Genomic DNA, 21,654 nt, shown 5'->3' with positions numbered 1-21,654 from the left:
CGAATCAGAGTGCAGAAATGAGGGCGAAAAGGCAGGTTATGGGAAAGCTGGGCCTCGGGAACGCTCCTTCTGGCCTTTGCAAAAGGCAAAGTCTGCAGTTTATTTCAAAAGTACCCAAATGTCAGCATTCATTTGAATAACAGAAAGCATAAAATTAAATAATCTCAAGTTGGAACACATGCCAGTATATATTTACAAATATCTCTTTAAAAAAATGAAAATAAACTTGGTGAGCCAGGAGAAAGCAAACGAAAAATGGCCTGGCTGTCTTACGACTTCTATATACAGACCAACAACTGAAATCCCTAAAGCAACATTTTAGGTCTAAAACATCATTTACAAAGGAAAAAAAGGAATAAAAGAGAGGGAGAGAGAGTGGGCAGGAAAATTCTTTCAGAAACCTTTCAAATACTCATCGTTGTGAAAAGTGTTGTAACAAATCTCATAAAACCCCATCCAGTACTGCAAATGCAGCTCATTCCATTAAATTAAACACAGAAAACTCTCCTGAAGGCAAATTCTCCCAACAACACTGAATAAAAATCTTCAGTGAATGAGGGAACCAGGAAGAGAGTATTACTGAGAAGAAAACATTTTCCAAATCCAACCATTTATTTCTTGAGACTGTGAACTGGATTCTGTGAAACTGTGAAACGTTTCTCGAACTTTTGCTAAATCTGGCCCAGGGCTGGTTACGAGTGTTGAAAAAACAAACAAGGGGTCCCAGGTCATGATCTTGAGAGCGACTAGCAATGTGATGGTCAAGCAAATCCTGTACAAGTTAAGGATAAGCCAAGGCTGCTCTGTGTCACGGGAGCACTGGATATATGAGGGATGTAAAGAGAAAAGAGCCAGAAGGTTGGAGAAGTGGTTCTGGGATCGATATTTAGAAAGCTTAGAAGCCAGGCTAAGAAGCTTGAATTTTATTCATTATAGGCAATGGAAAGTGACCAAGAAGGAATGTCTCCCTGGATCTGTGCTTTGTAAGGAAGATGGTACCTAAGAGGCCAGGGAAGGGAAGCAGAGATGAGGCCCAGGGGCAAAAAGGGCCAGAGACAAGGTTTAAAAGTAAAGCAAAACTGCATCCCAAGTAAACCTACACTCATGTGAGTGGAGTAAGATGAATTTTAGTCCAATTTGAATAGACAGGGGCAGATTTTAGTAAAAGGTGGGGAAAGAAGAAAGAAACAGCGCCCTTTTGCAGTGAAGGATCCTGGGACACAATAAATTCAAACACAAGACAGAACAGGTTTTCAGAAGATGATGAGTTTGGCTCTTGTCACATTATCCTGAGACGACTGTGAGAAGCCCAGTGAAGATCATCATCAAGAAAGTGACGAAGAGTCATCTGGAAATGGATTGCCAAGAGAGAAAGTCAAACAGACACACAAGGGGAGTCGGAAGAGCCTGAGGCATTTAGAGGGCAGCAGAGGAAGGGAGCTCAGGTGAAGGAACCAAGGAGGGGTCTTCCAGAAACCAAAGACCAGAATCAGCAGGACTCAGTGTCATGGAAAAACAAGGAGCGAATTTAAAGAAGAGTTGTGAAGCGCAAGGATCCAGTGCTGCAAAGTGTCTAAGGGAGGTGAAGATTTGAGCAGCATCACTATTGTCAACCATTAGCAAGGGGCCAGTGGTAACTTTACGATTTCCTTGGAGCAGTAAAGATGGAAGCCAAGCTGTAAACTTCTGTGGAGTGAATGAGTTCTGAGGATTGGGGATACCATGTAGTCTATTACTTGGCAGTAAATGCATGGAGATGGAATAGCAATGGGAAGAAGGAAGATTTTGGTTTTGGTTGTTTATTCGTTTGGTGTTTTTTTCTTAAGTAGAAATAATATTAAAAAATATTTGTAGCTTAGTAAAAGAAGTGAGAGAGGGGATTAAAAAGTCAAAACAGAAGAGAGATGACAAAGCCAATGAAGAAGAAGGGACAAAATATCAAGGAATCCTTCACAATTAAATTCTGGTTTATTGAAAGAAGGTCTCTAGTGTGGTTGTGGTCTGAAGATAGAGACATCATGTGCCTCCTGAAAGCTTTGGATCTTTCATTTGGAAACACCTTGTATGCTGATCCTTGGCACGAATGTAATTCATATCTTAGACTTGAGAGAGAAAAGGAATGTGATGAAAGAGAAGCGAAGAGGTGAGATGGAAACGGACTAATTCTAACAGACCAGCACAACACTTACATTTCCAAAGTATTTGTCCAGCAACTCCACATAACGATGCACAATCTCAAGTGTCAAGAGCTCATTGTCCTGATTTTCTACTGCACAGCAAAAATATAAACTAGCATACCTTGAAAAGAAAAAAATAAAGTAAAGCACAAGGACACATTAAACATGAAGTTTCTCCCCAATGAATATGCAAAGTTACCTCCTCCCCTCCAGAGAGGCTCCCCGTCCAAGCCCAAGAATGAAATCTTTACTCATCACATCCAAGTCCTCTCAAAAGGTAAAATAGAATATAGAACAATATGGTGGTGATTGGAATATTTCTGTTAATTACGTGACAGGTCTAAAGAAAACTTGCCTTGAAGAGCTATGATCAGGGGACAGGGTCCTTTGATTCTTCCCCTCCCCAGCTTTCAAACTGTCTTTTCTAAGCTCCAAACTGTTGACCAGGGGTCTCTGGGCTCCCCGGTGCCCACCCTCTCACTTCAGACTGTACTGTGGTCATTCTGGACACATCTCCCGTCCTCAGCTTTGTCAAGTCCTCCCCTCCCCTGTGTGTTTCTTCTGCCTGACATACCCTTCCCCATCCTCATTCGTGTGGCTAACTCCCATTTCTCCTGTAGCTCTGAGCTTGGATGTCATTTCCACCAGGAAATCTCTATCCTCTCTGAGAGGATTGGATGTCCCTTCCATGCAGCCCTGGACCTCCCCCACCATAGCATCTAGTGCTCTTTGTTGCCATTTCACAGCCTGTCTCTCCTCCACTAGATCAGTGGCTTCCCATAGGCCGGTACTGAGTCTGCCTGGTTCACAGTTGTGTACCCAGTACCTGTAAATATCCATTGAGAGAACTGCTGAAGCCTATTTTTTATACAATGGTTTAAATGACAAATGAACCCAAAGTTTCAGAAACCAGCCCGCAGGGAGTAGTGAGAAATTTCTTGCTGGCAAGTACTTTCTGGGACTTTGCCTCTCCATCCCTGGGATGCTTGTTATAAAGGGCCCTCGCTGACATCTATCAGGATGCTAGTACTGAAGGTTTTGACTTTAGACTCAACAGAAGGAGCTTTTCCCAGGCACTTCCCGGTAATTTAATCCATCAAATGTAGTCTGCAGAGGTTACCTCCACATTTCTCCTTCAGCTTTTATAAACACTCCTTACAAGAGCCTTTCTAATGTGCATTTTTCTTCTAGAGGTTGCCGTAGGACATTGGATGGAGGGTCAGGTCAGCTGTGTTCTGGTGTTGGCTTGGGCATCAATTATCTGGGCCTTTATTGGCAAAATTACTTTACCTCTTGGGGCCTCCATTTCCTCATCTAGAAAATGAGGTTCCTTTCCAGTATTGTCCTGCCATGGCAAGTTAGTGCAGTAAAGAGACAATACATAGGCTTTAAAGCCAGAAAGATCTGGATTTGAATCCTGGCTCTGCTAATTACCACTCAGTTACTGTGATGGGGGACTAATTACTTAAACCCCCTGCAGCTTCAGTTTGCTCATCGGCAAATATGAGTAATAACAGCTATAATAAGAGCTCCCTATCTCTCTATCACATTATCCTGCATTTTTTTCGAGCATTTGTTACTCACTGAAAATGTTTTGTTTACTTAACCAATGAGTAAGCTCCATGAGAACAGGAATGTTCTGGGTCTTGTTCACTACTGAAGCCAACAGTGCTGGGAATTTAATAGGTACTCATAAGACATTTCTTGAATGCATGTGTGCATCAGCAACACGTGGACTAAGCACCTAGAATCCATCCTGGCACGTGGAAGGCCTTTCAACAAATGATGGCTCTTTTCTAGTTAGTCTATTGCTACCAATATTTGGGTTCCAGCCTTCCAAGCTTTCAGTAAATGATGGAATTGGTGTCGCAATCTAAAACATTCAGGATTCAACAAACCAAAGCAATAATGAGAAACCCAGTTCTCATAAAGTTACTCACACCTTTTATAAACAAGTTTTAGCTCCTTCCAGTCAATAAAACTGCTTGTCCTCTGGCCACGAGAGAGAATGATCTGTACAATTTCCCGGGTGATCTTTTTCCTTTCTTTGTCAGGGAGAGTAGTGTACCATTTCTGCAGCCGTAATTTCCCTTGTCGACTGAAGAGCAATATGAAATGTATCTAGAACAAATAAAGGACAGCAAAAGCAGAATTTGGTCAACCAAATCATTCTCTGTAGACACTGAAATTCAATGGCAGGGTTTACAAAAGATTATAATTCTGAACAGATGAAATAATACCAGCCTGAAAACTATCTCATTTGACAAATTACATTTAACCCATCAGAGAACAAAGAAATGTGTACATAGTAAACATAGCTTATTTATATTATAGGGGAAAGACAAGTTCTTTAATTCCTTTTACATTCATTATTGGGAGAAAAATAGATCAAGGAAGTATAAAACTCTTTCGAGAAAACTCAAATTCTTCCTTCATAAGCCAAAAAAAGTTTAAAACATGGGAAGAATTTACTTTAAAAAAATTACATGCCACTTCCATATCGTATAGAAACAGAATGATAATAGAGAAATAAAGGAGAGAAGTAAGGGAAGAAGATGAGGATGAAGCAAGGGGAAAGAATGAGACAGTGAGAAAGGGATCATATTCTTTTTAAAATAAAAATTGTATATGTTTAAGGTGTCCAACACGATGATTTGATATACCTATACATAGTGAAGTGATTACTGCAGTTAAGCTAATTAACATAATCATTCCTCAAACAATTACCATTTTTGTGTGTGATGACACCAGAAATATACTCTTAGCAAATTTCCAGTACTCAATACAGTATTATTAACCATTGTCATGATGCTGCATATTAGATCTCTAGACTTATCTATCTTATAACTGCAACTTTGTACCCTTTGACCAACATCCCCCCTTTGCCCTACCTCTCTGCTCCTAGTAACCATCCTACTCTCTGCTTCTATGAGTTTGGCTTTTTTAGATTTCACATATAAGTGAGATCACGCAGTATTTGTCCTTCTGTGCCTGGCTTATTTCATTTAGCATGATGTCTCCCAGATTCATCGGTGATATCGCAAATGACAGGATTTCCTTCTTTTTTATGGTTGAATAATATTACATTGTGTATATATATACCACATTTTCTTTATCCATTCTTCTGTTGATGGACACTTAGATTGATCCCATATATTGGCTATTGTGAATAATGCTGCAATGAACATAGGGGTGCAGATATCTCTTCAAGATACTGATTTCATTTCCTTTGGAAATATACCCAGAAGTGAGATTGCTGGATCATATGGTCATTCTAATTTTAATTCTTTGAGGACCCTCAATGCTGTTTTCCATAAGGGTTGTACCAATTTACATTCCCACCCACAATGTCCAAGGGTTCCTTTTTCTCTACATCCTCACCAATACTTGTTATCTTTTGTCTTTTTGATAATAGGCATTCTAACAGATGTGAGGTGATATCCCATTGTGGTTTTGATTTGCATTTCCCTGATGATTAGTGATGCTGGACACCTTTTCATGTACCTGTTGGCCATCTGTATATCTTCTTTGGAGAAATGTCAATTCAGAGCCTTTGCCCATTTTTAAATCAAGTTATTTGTTTTCTTGCTATTGATTTGAGTGCCTTGAATATTTTGGATATTAACTGTTTAACAGATTTATAGTTTGCAAATATTTTCTTCCATTCCATATGTTGTCTCTTTGCTCTGTTGATTGTTTCCTTTGCTGTGCAGAATTTTTTCAGTTCGATGCAATACCATTTGTCTATTTGTGCTTTCCTGCCCACACCTTTGGGATCGTATCCAAGATATCACTGCAAAGACCAATGTCAAGAAGCTTTTTCCCTGTGTTTTCTTCCAGTAGTTTTACAGTTTTAGGTCCTACATTTAAGTCTTAAATCCGTTTTGAATTGGTTTTCGCATATAGAGTGAGATCAGGGTCCAATTTCATTCTTCTGCACGTGGAAACCAGTCTTCCCAGCAACATTTACTGAAATGACTGTCCTTTCCCCATTGTGTGTTCTTGACACCTTTGTCAAAGATCAAACTAAGTTTTAAATGTGAGCTCTTTACTCCACTTTGTGGATTACTTGGCTGAGAGCTTTAGAATCAACCATCTCAAGTTACAATTGTCTTTGGCATCACAATGGATTTTTAACAATTTAGATAGTATGTTGGCTACACTGGGAAGCAATCTGACTTTATTTTTCAATTAAGTTTTCAAATGTGTATTTGAAATGAATGTTCATATTTCAATGAATTTTAAAAGCTTTAAATGAGTAGAAGACATAGTAACATGCATAAGTTTACCTTGGTATCTTAGAGGAGTGGTAGACTTGCTTTTCACGAGTTGTCAGATGGTCTGACCTTTCTTTTATGAGAGATTAAGTTTTCTCAGTCCATAGCATGAGAAGTTGACATTTAGAATCATAATTGATTTTGTTGGGTTTTTGTTTTGTTTTTTGAAAAATAAAATTCATTGTTGGGGTTAATTGTGTCATGGAGGGAACAATATATACTGGGAAACAAATAATTAAATTTTAAAAAGACTTTACAAATAGAATATTCAACCCCTTTTACTGAGGTTTGGCTCTGAATGTCACAGCATGAGTCATAAAAACTCACTAGGTGGCGCTATCTGGGGCCAAAAGAAACCAGGCTCTTTCTTCAGAGCTTTCTCTACCCCCAGCCTCTAGAATTTAAAGTGTTCTTAATAAGCTATACTCTGTCTTCGAAAGGAAACATCTGTTATGACAAGGAATTGAGGTCCAAGACATTGCAAGTGAAGAGAAAGCAAGTTTAAAAGCCCAGCTCATCTAGCAACTTTAAGAAAAATCACTCTCAGTGTGGAATTGTAAATATGTGTTTAGAACACAGCATTTTCTTAAATACCCATTTCACTATCAGCACAGGCACAGATAATTCAATAATGGAACACACTTACTGTTTTCTAAGAATCATATTGAGAGCTATTTTGCTTCCAAGAACAGATAATCATAAAAGTAACATTCTAAAGGTATAAATCAAATGGTGATAGAAACATAAAACCTCAGGATCTTGAGAATAAAGCTCAGCTTGAGATCATCACAGTAGATAAGACTATTCAATCCAATGTCTAATGAATGGTCAGATTTCTTTACTAGAAAAATGAAATGCAGACATTTTCTTGGTGTTCCCTTTGCATTTCCTGTCAGAAAATTTTCTTCTTCCCATCTAATCTAAATCTCCTCTACTATAACTTAATCGAATTTTCCTTGATTTTATTCACAGAGTATATAAACAGATAATATTTCACTATCCTTGGAGGAACTAACTTCACATGTTTGAAGACGGCCTTTAAGTCTAGCCGGAGACCTTTCCTTCCAGAAGAAATGACCCTGGTTTCGTGTCTTCATTGGTTCTATTTTTGAGCTCTCAAAATTATCATTGCAATTCCTCTGGGATTTCTTCATAGGTTAAATGTTACTTTTAATTTCGGGTGCTCAGATCAATGTCCAAAGTGAGGGGCTGCAACTATTGCTGGTTTAATTGTGGATTCCTTTCTAGTCCTTCTCTGTTGCAACCTTCTCTCAAGACCAAGGACCTGCCTTCTTAAATAAGGATCAACAGTGTGGAACAATCAACAAAGAGCAATTTTTCATTCCAACAACGAATTCAAAGAGAAAGGATGATCAGAAACATAATACACACTTCAATAAAGCCCGTATAAAACAGAAAAATGCTTTCCAAATTAAAAAGAAGCAACAAATAGGTTTTAGGTTATCCCATAACTGCATAGCCTAAGACAGTGCTGAAAGATTTGGTCCTCTCAAGTTCTGCTCTGAGCAGGAACCAGAGCTTGTGTTGTGGTGTCTGGTGCCTGTGACGTCTCCAGAGTTAAGAGTGTGGCTTGAGAACCAGCGGAAGGAATTGTAACGATTCACAAGAGTTCATCACCTCCAGCAATTAATTTTATCCAATTTATCAGTTTAGTCATTCAAGGCATATTTGCATAAAGTGTTTCAAGAGGTTAATCAAATAACAGTTTTGATTAGCATTCGCTTGAGAGTAGGAAAAAAGGCAATCGGAAGTGTTTTTTCAATATTTAAAAAGAGCCAAGTTAAATTCAAGCTGACGTCTTAAACAAACTTCATCTAACTTCAGAAAACAACACTCGGTCATTCTCTTTCTGTAATATTGCTGAGATGAAAGACGTGATGGACAGACTGACTGGTAATACTGTTCTGGGAAACATCACCGTAAAGAACTATAAAATACAAAGGAGGGTGTTGAGCAGGGGTGACTTCTTATATCTGGCCCAGTGCTCCGGCCTCAGGCAGGCAACTAGCTTCACCAAGGTCTCCCATCCCTGTCCCAGAAGGAGGCCCTTCCATCAGCAGCCCTTTTGAGGGGCGTGGTTCTGTCACAGAGGATCCCTCAAACCCAGCATGTCAGATTAGTCCAAGCGTTCCTTGTCTTCAGAGTGTCCACTAGAACAATCCTTGACCTACTTGGGCACCACCCCAAATTCTCACTTTGACCCATAATGCAAATCAGTCTGGGTGTTTTCGTAATCATCTATTTCTGAAGCATGTCCAGGGAGGCACAACCAGGCCTTTGAAGGAAGCAAAAAGGAGACTAGGACCAATCTGTTTTGTCCACGGCTCTGAATCAGTGATAGCATCTGCCTTCTAGTTGAAGACAGTGAGGGCTTCCAATAGCAGCTTTGGTTCTTAATGTTTGCAAATCTCCCTGCTCCTGACCTGAAGCATGTAGAGGACCCATAACCAGCTTCCAAGAAGAGAGGTATCCAGGAACCTCTTCCTCTCCCCAACACTGTTACACCATGAACACCACCTCTTTAGCTTATATTTCATGATCTGAGCTGTAAATAAAAATACACAGAATTTGTTCCTTTCCTCCAGTACCATCAACCTGACAAGCCCTTCCTCTGGTGGCCCAGATCCCACAATACATCACTTAAACAACCCTATTGCTAGGGTCCTCACCTCCCTAGCATTTTTTCCAGCCTCTACAGCCACCCCGCAAATTCCTAACCCAAATCAGCCCATGCGCTCTCATCATTGCTTCTATACTGAGGCATCAGGCACCCCTGGGAAAAATCACAGAGGAGTTTACACATTAGAATTAGCTTGAATGTATGATGGTCCACCTCTGCCCAATCTCCAGTGTAACCTGGAAACTTTCCATGTCCCTCTTCATGTAAAGGGTTGCTAAGCAACTCCCCCCTCCATTCCCCACATGGGTTATTCCAAGTCTCTACCATGCCCCTCATACTCCCTATCTCCATCCTCACTCCCTAACTCTGAGAAGAAGATAAAAGCCAAGAGGATAAAAAGCATTCTGCTGGATTTCCCCCGCTCCTCCCACATGTGTACACCCATATGCACAAACTTGGTCATACCCATGCCCAGCCAACTTATTTTCTTCCTATGTCAGGAAACACCACATCATCTTCTACTTTGGCTTTCAACCCTCACCTATCTCTTTGGGAATGTAGCTTTGTCATTCCAACACTGTCAATTTCTGCCCCTCTCTTCTAGGACTTCTTACATGTAGAGGCTGAATAACTCTAAACCTCTCTCATCTTTACAAAACAATGGCCCTCTCTAGAATTCCAACCTTTCAGAAAAGTAACTCAGCAGTCAGTGTCAAGAGTCCAAAGGTGCCCATACCTTTTGACCCAGTAAGTCTACTTTTAATATCTATCTTAAGGAGAAATATTTAGCCATTCGATGTTAACCGTACTTCTTTATAGTAACACACAAAAAACGAATAAAACTGGAAAAACTACCTAAATTGCCAATAAAAGAGAAATTTTTAAGTGGTATTTGTTAAATGACTTCAGTGAAGTGAAAATGCTTATGGTATAAGGTTAAGTTAAAATGAAACAGACTATAAAATAGTCATGGAATATTATAGCGACAAAGTAAAACTATAGTTGCATAGAAATTATACAAAGGAAACACACTAAATTGATAACAGTATTTACCTTTGAATAGTGGAATTATAAATGTTATTTTCTTCTTTGCACTTGCTTGCATTTTCCAGAATTCATATGCATAATTTTATAATTAGAAAAATGCTTAATGAAAAGAGTATTCGTGAGTTCAATAAAAATCAGTCAGCATTCTATCTGAGAACCAAATACTAAGTAAATGTCAAAGTTCTTTCACAAATAAAACAATACCTGAAGGAGACTGCCCACCAATCAGGAGACCCCGTAGGACTGTGTAACCAGACAAACTGAGTGCACAGCCCGTCTGCTGGTCCTATGACCATGAGGCCAGTGACGTAAGAATGAGGACAGAGAGGGTAGACAAGGAATATATAAAAATGATCATTGTTGCCGTGTTAAGATGGAGGAGCCCTAGTAGTTATTTTTCTCTAATTTCAAAACAATGTTATTTAATTCTGCCAAGGAAATGAAGAAAGTAAATGAGCGAGGAAGCACAGACCTGTAGCTCAGGCTTTATTCACACTAACGAGAGCATTGTTTTCGCAACAGCAGGCTGCAATCCAGTGGGTTAAGTGACAAATTTGGTGGATCACAGCTGGCATATTTTTAATGAAATAGAGCAGAACAGAACATATCAGAGCAATCACATATATTGAGGGTGTGTGTTTCAAGAAACTTCTGTTCCATTTGCACAGACTACTACTGGGTAGAGGTGTAAAATGCATTTCTTGCTATTGGGTGTGGCTAAAAGGAGGAGGAGGAGGAGGAGGAAGATGGAGGGGACAATGATATAGACACTAACCCTAGTGAAGAGGTCATCCACAACGAGATGAAAAATCAGGAAAAAATATTTCAACACGAGGCGAGTCAGTAAGGAAATGTTAACAGAAAAACAGCTTTTTAGTTAGTGTTCATATTTAAACTCTTGGAGAATGTTGGGTCCCAGGAAGAATACTAATACATTAGAAATAATTTTTTCCTAAGTGTGGGAACCAACTATTTGGAGTGGACCTTTGGGCATATCAAACTATGGCTTTGTAAACAGAGAGCTGACCTTCAAAAAGGGCCGGGTAAGATGCCCCCTCTGAAGCAGGAATGAACACAAACTTCTTTTTCTTAATGCGACAAATTAAATAAGCAAGTGAAACAGAGGGGTATGCCTCACTCGGTCATGGGTGTCAATTTGAAACGCCTCCACCTGGCAGTCAATACTCTCCCCTCATTGCAAGATCAACTTGAGACAATATCAGAAGAAATAATCACATCGGCAGCTAAAATAACTATATTTCAGAGAGACCTTCAAGCACAGATCATTTATTCATTCAACCCATATTTACTGAGTGCCTACTCTTTGCACTATAAAACATACAAATACAAGACCTGGTTCTTTACCTTGAAGAACTTATAATTGTGATAAAGAGTCAAAAGAAATAGCAAGGTAAACACAGTGAGTTAACCACGGGCCTTTACGTCCTAAAAGGCCACGAAAATGACAGTAGTAGAATTTTCAAAATTGTGTTGGACCCTAAAGACTAAGGGAAGGTCAGAGGAGATGATAGCAAGGAAGAGATTTCAACAAATCTTTGGAAGATGGAAGGAGAGAGAAGAGTGATAAGTGACTTAGCAAAGTAGCGGAAGGTATAACTTAAGAGGTGATTCTGAAAAGAAACCAGCCAACTGTCCCCAGAGAATGCCTGAGAGTGACACTTGGGGGTGCCATAACCCCAGAAGACAGCAGATAAACACGGTTCTGAAAACAGGGAGACTGGCTAACGGTCCACCTACAGAGTAGTAGGCATTGGCTACCTGCAGCATTTCCAAGGACTACAGCTAAGAAAGAACACACACATGCACACATGCACACACGCACGCACACACGCACACACATGCACACACCCACACACACACATACCCCACAGTAAGGTCCCAGTTGCTTTATTCAAGGATACAGAAATTTAACGGAGGCCATGTAGCTGGAACATCTCTTAGGACAGCTTCCTTTGGCCTCCAGAGTCAGTGATGGGTAGCAAGCAGCAATTGTTGATGCTATTCACATGAGGCAAGGCCTTCCCGAATCTGGGAAGCTCAAATTTGTGCAATGCTATACTTCTTTTATACCTAAGACTTACATTGCCTCTCAGAGGACTTAGACAATCAATGCCCTTAAGAGGAAATATTTATAGACACTTGCAACCCTCCTGGATCTTAAACCTAATTCGGAGCCTACAAACCCATATATCTTCATTTAAGAGGGAAGTGTTCCTGAGCCTCTATCACCAGCTTTGTTGCACCAAAAAAAACGCATCTCTTCCATCAGAAGACTGAATGATTCTTCCCTGGAGACACTATATGGCAGAGAAAAGACCTCTAGGTACTAACAATGAAGCCTTCCCAGCCACCTGACTAAGCCCTCAGAACTGCCTATTAGCATGGGAGCACCCCACTTTCAAATATGAGCAGAGGCCAAGGATCACCAGACATTTTAGGACAGTCTCTAACACGAAAGAAAGAGACTGAAAAGAACAAATTTTTAAAAAAGTAAACTAGGGCCGGGCCCATGGCCGAGTGGTTAAGTTCACACACTCCGCTTCAGTGGCCCGCGGTTTGCTGGTTCAGATCCTGGGCATGGACCTACACACCACTCATCAAGCCATGCTGTGGTGGTGTCCCACATAGAAGAACTAGAATAACCCACAACTTGGATATACAACCATGTTTGGGGGATTTGGGGAGGAAAAAAGCAGAAGATTGGCAATAGATGTTAGCTCAGGGCCAAACCTCCTCACCAAAAAGCAAAAAATAAATAAATAAATAAACCACTGGCTACAGTAAGAAAGCATGGAACAGAATAAAATGTCACACGCGCACCCGCACACACACACACACACACACACAAATATGAGTTAAAAGAAGACGGAGTTCCTATATCAATAAAATGAAAACAAAGCTCTCAAGAATTACAAAGTATGATAACTAAAATAAAGTTAAAGGAGTCACCAAGAAATTGGAACAAAACAAAAAAACAGATGGACAATTAGAGGAAAAGATAAAACCATTAGGGGGTCAATACAGAAAATGCAATATTCAGAAAGATAAAACAGAGATCATGGAAAGGAAGAAAATCTCAAAGAACTAATTCAAAAAAATTCCCCAGGCCTAATGAGATGAGATTTCAGATGAGAAAGGGTCATCAAGCGCCCAGCACAAAGAATTTTTAAGGCACATTAGCATGAAACTTCAGAACACTCAAGATAAAGAGAGTAGCCTAAGAGATTCCAGGGAACCCAAAGCAATATGGTGGTGACAGGCCAGAGTGACAGCCGTACACCAGACCAAGAAAGCACCCATTCCAGATGGAAGTGGAGGGGGCTGGAGAAGAGGGAGGGAGGAATAGAATTTATAGGTCATTTCATTTCTTTGTATAGTTGGAAAAAATATTGATAGCCATTTGAAAGATCTGTTAGCACACTGGGGAAAAAACAGCGATAGATACATAGAAGACCAGGAAAGTGGAAAAAGATTTACAGACTCCAGGAAAAGAAAAGAAATGATGCAAAAAAGAAATTATAATAATAGTTCTTAAAACTATTTTGGGAGAAGGAGAGGAGAGAAAGGATGTGTGTGAACAGAAGAGCAGTAAATGCTCAATAACCATAACAGGAAGTTAGAAGATAACGACAAGAAGGATGAATGGAAAGCTACCAGCATAAGGACATTATTTAGAAATATAGAGGTAAATACAAAAGAAATGGCTGCAATTATTGAAAGTAATTACCTCTGGGAGAAGAACTCGGAAAAGGAGAAGGGTTGCTGTTTTTCATTATCTAACTCTATTTGATTTTTTAAACTGTGTACATACATTATTTGGATTAAAAAATAGAAAGGAATGTTTAAAAGAATAAATCAGAAATGGTGGAGTACCTATACTTGACAGTGACATTAAATAAATATTCTGAGATGCTACTCTCCCTTCTCCCTCCCAGCATTAAAGTCAAAAGTTCAGAGGAAAATCCTTAAATACGTTAATTGTTCTAAACATCTGTTATGAGCTATCATTAGATTTTATATGACGCAGTTTTATTTTTCAAGCTGCACCAGTTCATGGAATAAGAATACCATTAGTTTACCAGTTTCCAGGTGGAGTAATACATTTCAGTATATGTCCTGATTTGACTTCGAGGCATATAAGATTTGACCTGAACTCTAATGTTCCTAATACAATTTTTAAGGAGAGAGGACTGACAGAAGTTTTTGCTGATTCTGTGCTATCCTTCCTGTATTAATAAGTCATTACATATCCCCTTCAGCCTTCACCTTTAGAGTAAAGAAGTTTCGTCTCTTAAGCTTCTTTTCATACTATTGGTTTCTTATTCCCTTATCGTTTTGCATGTTTCTTCCTGAATCACATGTAACTCCATTCTTCGCTTATAACAGGGACCCAATAAATATTGGTGCAAGTGTTGAATTTTGAGAAATGACAACTAGCCCTGTATTAATATTCTCAGTAGATAACTGGCTGTTCTATAAGAGTTGGAGAACACATTGGTTTTCTTGAGATGACCTTCCTAAAAAAGCCCAGGGTTTTATTGGGCAACATAAGCTTACAACTGGAATTACTTTTCTCCAGATGCAACAAACTCCACTAGCACTTGTCCTTTGTGCCAGGATCTTTTGGCAGCTTAACCTGAGTGGTTTAACAGTTCTCTGGCCAGAAGAGCTTAATAGCATCTGCAAACCAAGAGCAGCAGCGGCTCTATTCTCTCTGCTAGATCATTATAAAAATGTTCCACACAACTGGTCTGGGCACTCATTCCTTCAAGGCCCCACGGTTGATATTTGCACATAGGGATGAGTCCTCTAACAATCATTCCTGATTTCCGTCCTCTAAGCCTGCTCTGAAAGCCACAAGACCATCCCTCCAGGGCTGCTACCTCTCAAGCATCTTCTTTCTGAACTCCTATCAGAGGGGCTTTTGGATAGTGGAAAGCAGAGATATGCACTGCTTATTCACCAGCTCACGTATTCACCGTCTCAAAGGGCTCCAGACATATACAGTTTTCTCGTCCACAAGCCAAGTCCCCTTCCCCCCACAAAGGTCATGTGCTTAAGCTTTCTGTGATCTATCCTTATCATAGATTTTACCAGCATGCCCCAAGTGGAAATAAGACGTGCCAGACTACTGTTTCCCAGAATTCATTTACACATGTTCTTAGGATGAAGGGTCACTGACAATCTGCCAGTACTCTAGCTTAGTGACCCTTTGAAGCAAACTTGTTACATGCCCAGAATTAAAATTTTAAAACTTGTTAACATGCTATTGAGCCAAATGGTGTATCTCAACCACTGTTTCAGATTTGGTCCAGAGCATGCTGTGTGCATTTACCACTGGGTCAACCTAAATTTGACTCAGGGCATGCTGAGCATCTATCACTAAGCCAAGCCATACCTTTAGCCAGGGGGTGGGGGACAGTAGAGTGGCTTGGTTGTTAAGTGGGAAGACTTTGGTAACAAGTAGCTTGAGAGTCTGCATTTGAATCCTGGCTCTGTCATTTATGAGCTAAGTAGACTTGGAAAAGTTACCTGATCTTTCTGGTCCTCAGTCTCCTCATCTACAAATTGGGACGACAATAGTATAGTGACCTCAGTAGTGTTAGGGGGATGCAATATCACACATGTCAACCTCTTAGTGCGGAGTCCAGCACAGAGAAAGCTCTCGATAAATGCTTGCTGTCGCTAATAAGTCATCCACAAGTCTACCTCACCCATTTACGCTCCCATTAATCTTCACTGAGGCAAGCAAAAGATTCTCGGCTTCCTCCTTTGGAATCACTCCATTCCTGCTCCATCACTTTTCCACTAACTGGTTCCCACGCTGATGGAAAGAGTCTCTGACAGCCATTTCATAGGTACCCAGAAAGGCATTCTGCCGATTCTTCGGGTAATAATAAATCATCCAATCTCTAGCCGACTTGCTACCCTGTCTCCTCAATCACCTGGTCTCATCAACCACCTTTCCACCGCTTCAATAATGAGTTTACCCCAGCTTACCCCAGAGACAATCTAAACTTGCAGGTAAGTCCTTTAGAGTTCCTTTCTTTCTTTTGACTGTTGACCAGTGGTCTGCTGACTACGTATTTATTAATTCTCTCCAAGTTCCCTGTAAAATGTTTACTTTAGAGTTCCCTATTTTTTCACTCATGTGTGTGCATGCTTTTTCTATAATTGAGTAATGGCAGTTAATGTTTTAATCCTTAGTTTTCACCTTCCCTGACTCTTTGCTTGAACTGCACCACTCCTCCTGGTGGATCTCTCTCACTCTTTCCACCAGCTTCTCTTCAAGGAAGCAGCATGATGCAGTTGGAATTACGGGGCAGGTGTGGCACTAAACCACAGCTCCCCTCTCAGGCCTCTTGTCTCCAAGTATGAAGCAGGAGAGCAGTGTCACATATTCAAATACCTGTCAAGGGCTGGGCAGAGGCAGGTAACACCTTAAATGAGGTTAAAGCTTCAGCATCACATGATAGAGGGTGGAAGAAACAGAGTCAAAGTATAAATCACAGGTTCCAACTAAAGGGCTACCAACTCAGCCACAGTAAGGTGCTGCCAAGAACAACACTGCAGCCAGTATTGCCAGGTCTTCAGATTTTAGATTTTTTCCAAAAGAATCCTGAAATCTGGATGATTATATAAAATATAGGGATTATTTTAATTCTGGCAATTAATAATAATAATGATAAAGCCCTGTTCAAGGTGCACAAAGCACATTGCAAGTGGCTGTGGTCTGCGAGCTGCATTTGGGGTGCAGGCCTCATTTGAGACCACTGAATTCATTGACAGCTCAGGTCCCTTATTTCACTAAAATTATTCTACAGTTTCATTGTGCTCAATAAATTTCCCCTTTTTTTGTAGTTTCTTAGTTTACCTGTTTGAGGAAGTGGTCCTCTGATCCGAGAACCTTGCTTCTGCATCTCAGCCTAATATAGTGTCATATCTAATCTGAGATCAGAGTCTCCTATTAACCTTATCCATCAAATTTTATAAGTTTCTTTTCTTCAAGATTTCCAGCTCAGGTTCCTGTTTCCAAAATAAAGGAAGACAACATTTATATGGAGAAGTAAAATCCACACAATCTCAGAATCTCATTTTTGGCTCATTATGTCAACCTTTTTCCTAAAATAACATGTTGAAAAGCAGTCAGGCCGGCCAATGTATTTCAGTTCTTTTCCCAATCCTTGCACACCATCTGGTGGCAGAACTATCTACTTATAACAAGGGAAATGCTCAGTGAAGAAGGAACAGCAGGTGAATTGGGTGAGGAGAATCAGAGGAACAGTGAGAGGGCAAAAAGGGAATGAGATGGGGAAAAAAGTCATGAGTCATCCACAAGTTAAAAGGTTCACTGCTGAGAATTAGCAAGTGGCCACTTACATAAAATTTTAAAGATCCCTCTGTAAAGAAAATTCCTCATAAAACTATTACCATCCACCTGTATTGCACAATTGTAGGGAAAGAAGGAAACAAAGGACTGGATAGTTGGGTAGTTACACTGAAAGGACAGGATTGCAGCCTGTTATGAGTTGAAACGCATTACCCAAAAATTCATACATTGAGTTCCTAACCTCTAACACCTCAGAATGTGACCTTGGTCATTGCAGACGTAATCAGTTAAGATGACGTCACACCAGAGTAGGGTGGGCCCCTAATCCAATGTGACAGGTATCATTATAAAAAAGGGAAATTTGGACATAGTCATGGACACAGAGAAAATGCAATGTGAAGATGAAGGCAAAGACTGGGGTGATGCAGCAGAAGCCAAGGGACACCGCAGACTGCTGAGAGAGCACAAGAAGCTAGGAACGGATTCTCGGAGTCAGAGTTCCCAGAAGGAACCAGCCCTGCTGAAACCTTGATTTTGGACTTCTAGCCTCCAGAACTGTCAGATGATGAATCTCTGTTGTCTAAGCCACTCAGTTTATGGTACTGGGTTACAGCAGTCCTGCTATACAGCTTGTCTCTGGCTTTGAATTTTATGTCTTCTTTTTCATCTCAAAAATCATCATCACTGTTTTCTAAGTCATTACAATTCAGTATCATAAAACCAATTCATCCACATTCCAGAGATAAAGTTAGCAGATTCCATTCAACTTAGCAAATATTTATTCAGTGTCGACCACAGTGAGGTATTTAAAATTAAGTAATCACTCATTTCTGGACTCACAACATGTTAATATTAGAAATAGAAACAGAGCTGATTTGGTGCAAACCTCCTCCTTTCAGACAAGAAAATGCAGACCCGGAGAGCTGAGGGCTGGCCGTTGGTAAGTTGTGTATAGTGAGCAGCAGAGTTAAAAGGACCTCCCAGCACCAAAGCTTTTTGCACTTGGCACCTTAAAACACTTTTTGTTTTCTAGTAAAGCTAAATTACTACTGTTCTTTATTTTTTTCCATTTACACAAATAATCATAACCAGGCAAGTCTTATGCTAACACCAGAGACCTATTATAATGGTTGACACGTGTTGAACCTGCACCAGAGACAATGCTAGGCACTTGACATGCATTACTTCATTAAATCTTCATTAAAACCATAAGAAGTAGATACTAGTACTACCCCCATTTGATTGATAAGGAAATGGGGTCCAAAAAAGTTAAGTACCTTGCTCCAGGTCAATCAGCTAGAAGGTTCCAGGGGTGAGCTTTGATTCTAGAGGTTACTCTTTAAATGACCTTGCAACATTGCCTCCTTGAAGAGAAAGAAAAGACAGATACACTGGCTCCAACTAAGCTGGCTTCACCCACTTTTAAAGTCAATATGATACTGAACCATCTTTTTTAACTAGAAGGTACTTCTTAAAGCTCTCTCTACCCCATCCAATACCAAGAGGTTCTGTGCCAATCATAAAAATGGGCAGGAAGACCCAAAAGGTCTATGCTTGTGAAGATTCAGATAGAAGAAATAAATACTTAACTAATGATAATAATGACATTAGCACTGAATCAATCTGGGTCACTACTATTAAATATATCACAGCAGTGACAATAAGACGGGTGGAAAAAGGTTTAAGCAAGCTTCCCTGGACTGGCAACTTTTTGCTAGCAGAAAAAGATCATCTGAAGTCATCTATGTAGTTTAGCTAGATCAAACATGGGCTCTTATCTCTTCTCACATAAATGAAAGCAATGAGGAACTTAAACTTAGAAAAAAACTGTTTTAATATTTCTACGAAGGGTCTATAATATTACTGAGAGAAGGAGCCATAACTTCCTTTAAGATTATAAGATAACTAAAACAGGCCCTGTACTGGTAGGAAGTCCCTGTTTCTAACAGAAGTAGGAAGGGAGGTAGGAAGGAAGATGGCATGGAAGAAGGTAAAACTGCTGCTGGCTGGGCTTTCCTTCATATTAAAAATGCATTCAGTTTTACCTTTCTTCCTTTCTTTCCTTCTTTCTTTCATGTACTCATTCAGCAAGTATCTACTGAATCTCTACCATGTGTCAGGCGCTGTGCCAAGAGATGAAGATACCACCAAGAACAGGACAGACAAATTCCTACCCTTATCAAGCACACATTCTCATAGAGGGAAATGGACAATTAAACAGTATGAACTATATCCAAGCATGATGTGTTAAAGTAGAAGTAGCACAAGGAACTATGGGAAAATAAAATAACCTTGTCTAAAGGTCAAGGTACTCTTGAGGAAGTGACTTCAAGATGAGACCCAAAAGATGAACAGGATTAGCCAAATGGAAACTAGTAGAGAAAGGAGAAAGTAGGGCTAAGAATGATTAGGCAGAGGGAACTGTGGATAGGAAAGCCACGGGAAGAAAGGACATGATGTCTTCAAAGCACTGAGAACAGCACATATGGCTGGTTGACTAGAGAGGGAGAATGAAGAGATGGCAGAGGGATGGCAGAGGCATACAGAAGGAAGGTCTTGTAAGCTACAGTAAGGAGTTTGGACTGTAGTCTAAGTGTAATAGAAATGAAGAAGCACAAGAATGGAGTAATACAGCCAAGAGATGACAACGGGGCTTCCATCAGCATGTAGCAGTGAGGACTGGGAGAAGCGAAAGGATCCTAAGCTATTTAAGTAATAGAACCAATGGGACTTGGTTAGCTGTGGGTGTGAGAGGAAGAGGAGAGTCAAGAATAATACCCAAGTGTCGTGGCAAATTTTCTGAGCCAAGGAACTCAGGAGGAGTAGGAGATAAACCAAAGGGAAGGAAGCAGTCATGGTGGTGGCAACAGGCTTAGAGCCTCTACCAGGTAATGTTTCAAGGACCTCTGGAATGCAGAGACTATCCTCCAACAGAGGCTGAGAATATAATTAAGCTGGAAGGACTCTCCTAAATCATTTGCTCCAATCTCGTATTTTTAAATAAGGAAACTAAAGTACAGAGAAGGGAAATGACTCACCAAGACCATAAAGAGAGTGAGTAAAATCAGATATAGAACCCAGGTCCATGTTCACCACCCTACACTGCTTGTCATGAAGCAAAAGTCAATCTTTACGCTCCTCCCCATCACCTTTCTAGAGCAAATCTGTTCAACTTGGTAGGAAAGAGAGCATTAGTTACATCCTGCATTGCTTGCCTATTCCTTTCAAATTCGGAATTCACAGAAGGACAGTAGTTTCAAATGTCTCAGAAAAAAATAATACTGCGTAGACTGGGGAGTATCTCAATATTTTCCAATAACGAATCATTTTCCAATAATGAGCCATATAATCATCAATGCTTATATGGAGTGTCCCAATTAACGTTATTTTAACAGTGGAGGAAAAATTAACAGTGATTATTTGCTAGCTTGTTTTAAACATTTCAAAGTTTTTCAACCTAAGGACATATAAAAGTATTTTCTTAGAAAACACAACATAAAAATTATTAATGGTCTTTTGTTTTGATTCCTAGTAATGAATCTTATCTTTAAAAAAGAATTCCCAAAATTATAAAATTGTATTCTTAGGCAATATGTGAACTCCATTAAACACATAGCAGCTCTTAAACAACGTTAACAAAATGCCACACAAATCCCTAATGCAGCAAACGCATTTTCCCTTCATTTACACTGAAACGTGTTCGACCTCAGGGTGAAGTAATCTGTTGAAAGAGTTTCATTACTGGTTTCAGTAAAGAGCACTTTTTCTGCAGTTTTGATTCCACTCTACCATCCACAGTTCTCAAAAGAAGCATCTTTCTGGAAACCACATAGTCCAGGAATATTTTTGAACAATCAAGCATTTTTTGTAGATGAAACTGCAATGAATCAGCATCTTCACCCTTGGCTATCTACACCAGTATATGCTAGACCCAAAGTAAGATGGTTTTCCCACGACTACAGTCTACTTAACTGTGTTAAAATCTGAACACTTCCATCGATTAAAATTTCTGTACCAGTTCATAGTACAGACCAATCTTTTTCTATGACTGCTTAAATCCTGTTTAAAGCAACTTTAACCTGCAATGATGTCATCAAAAGGGAACAAACATATCTACCAGCGGTCAAGTGAGAAGTTTTGTTCTTTTGTAAATCATTGGTA

At 39.8% G+C, this 21,654-nt stretch overlaps 1 protein-coding gene across 1 annotated transcript in view; it reads right to left on the bottom strand.

The window, feature by feature from the left end:
- The window catches only part of AP1S3 (adaptor related protein complex 1 subunit sigma 3), a 70,782-nt gene that overhangs the window by 17,332 nt on the left and 31,796 nt on the right, over window positions 1-21,654 (bottom strand). Inside the window, exons 2-3 of the mRNA XM_044751466.2 lie at window positions 4,120-4,298; window positions 2,190-2,298 (exon numbers count right to left, since the gene is read on the bottom strand). Of these exons, the coding sequence (XP_044607401.1) occupies window positions 2,190-2,298; window positions 4,120-4,298 (288 nt within the window). The remainder of the gene's footprint in view (window positions 1-2,189; window positions 2,299-4,119; window positions 4,299-21,654) is intronic.

Source organism: Equus asinus, chromosome 19 (assembly GCF_041296235.1).
Source record: "Equus asinus isolate D_3611 breed Donkey chromosome 19, EquAss-T2T_v2, whole genome shotgun sequence".
Classification (NCBI taxonomy): Eukaryota; Metazoa; Chordata; class Mammalia; order Perissodactyla; family Equidae; genus Equus; species Equus asinus.
The sequence above is the reverse complement of the archived record's forward strand: the minus strand, read 5'-3'. Positions and strand labels throughout refer to the sequence as shown.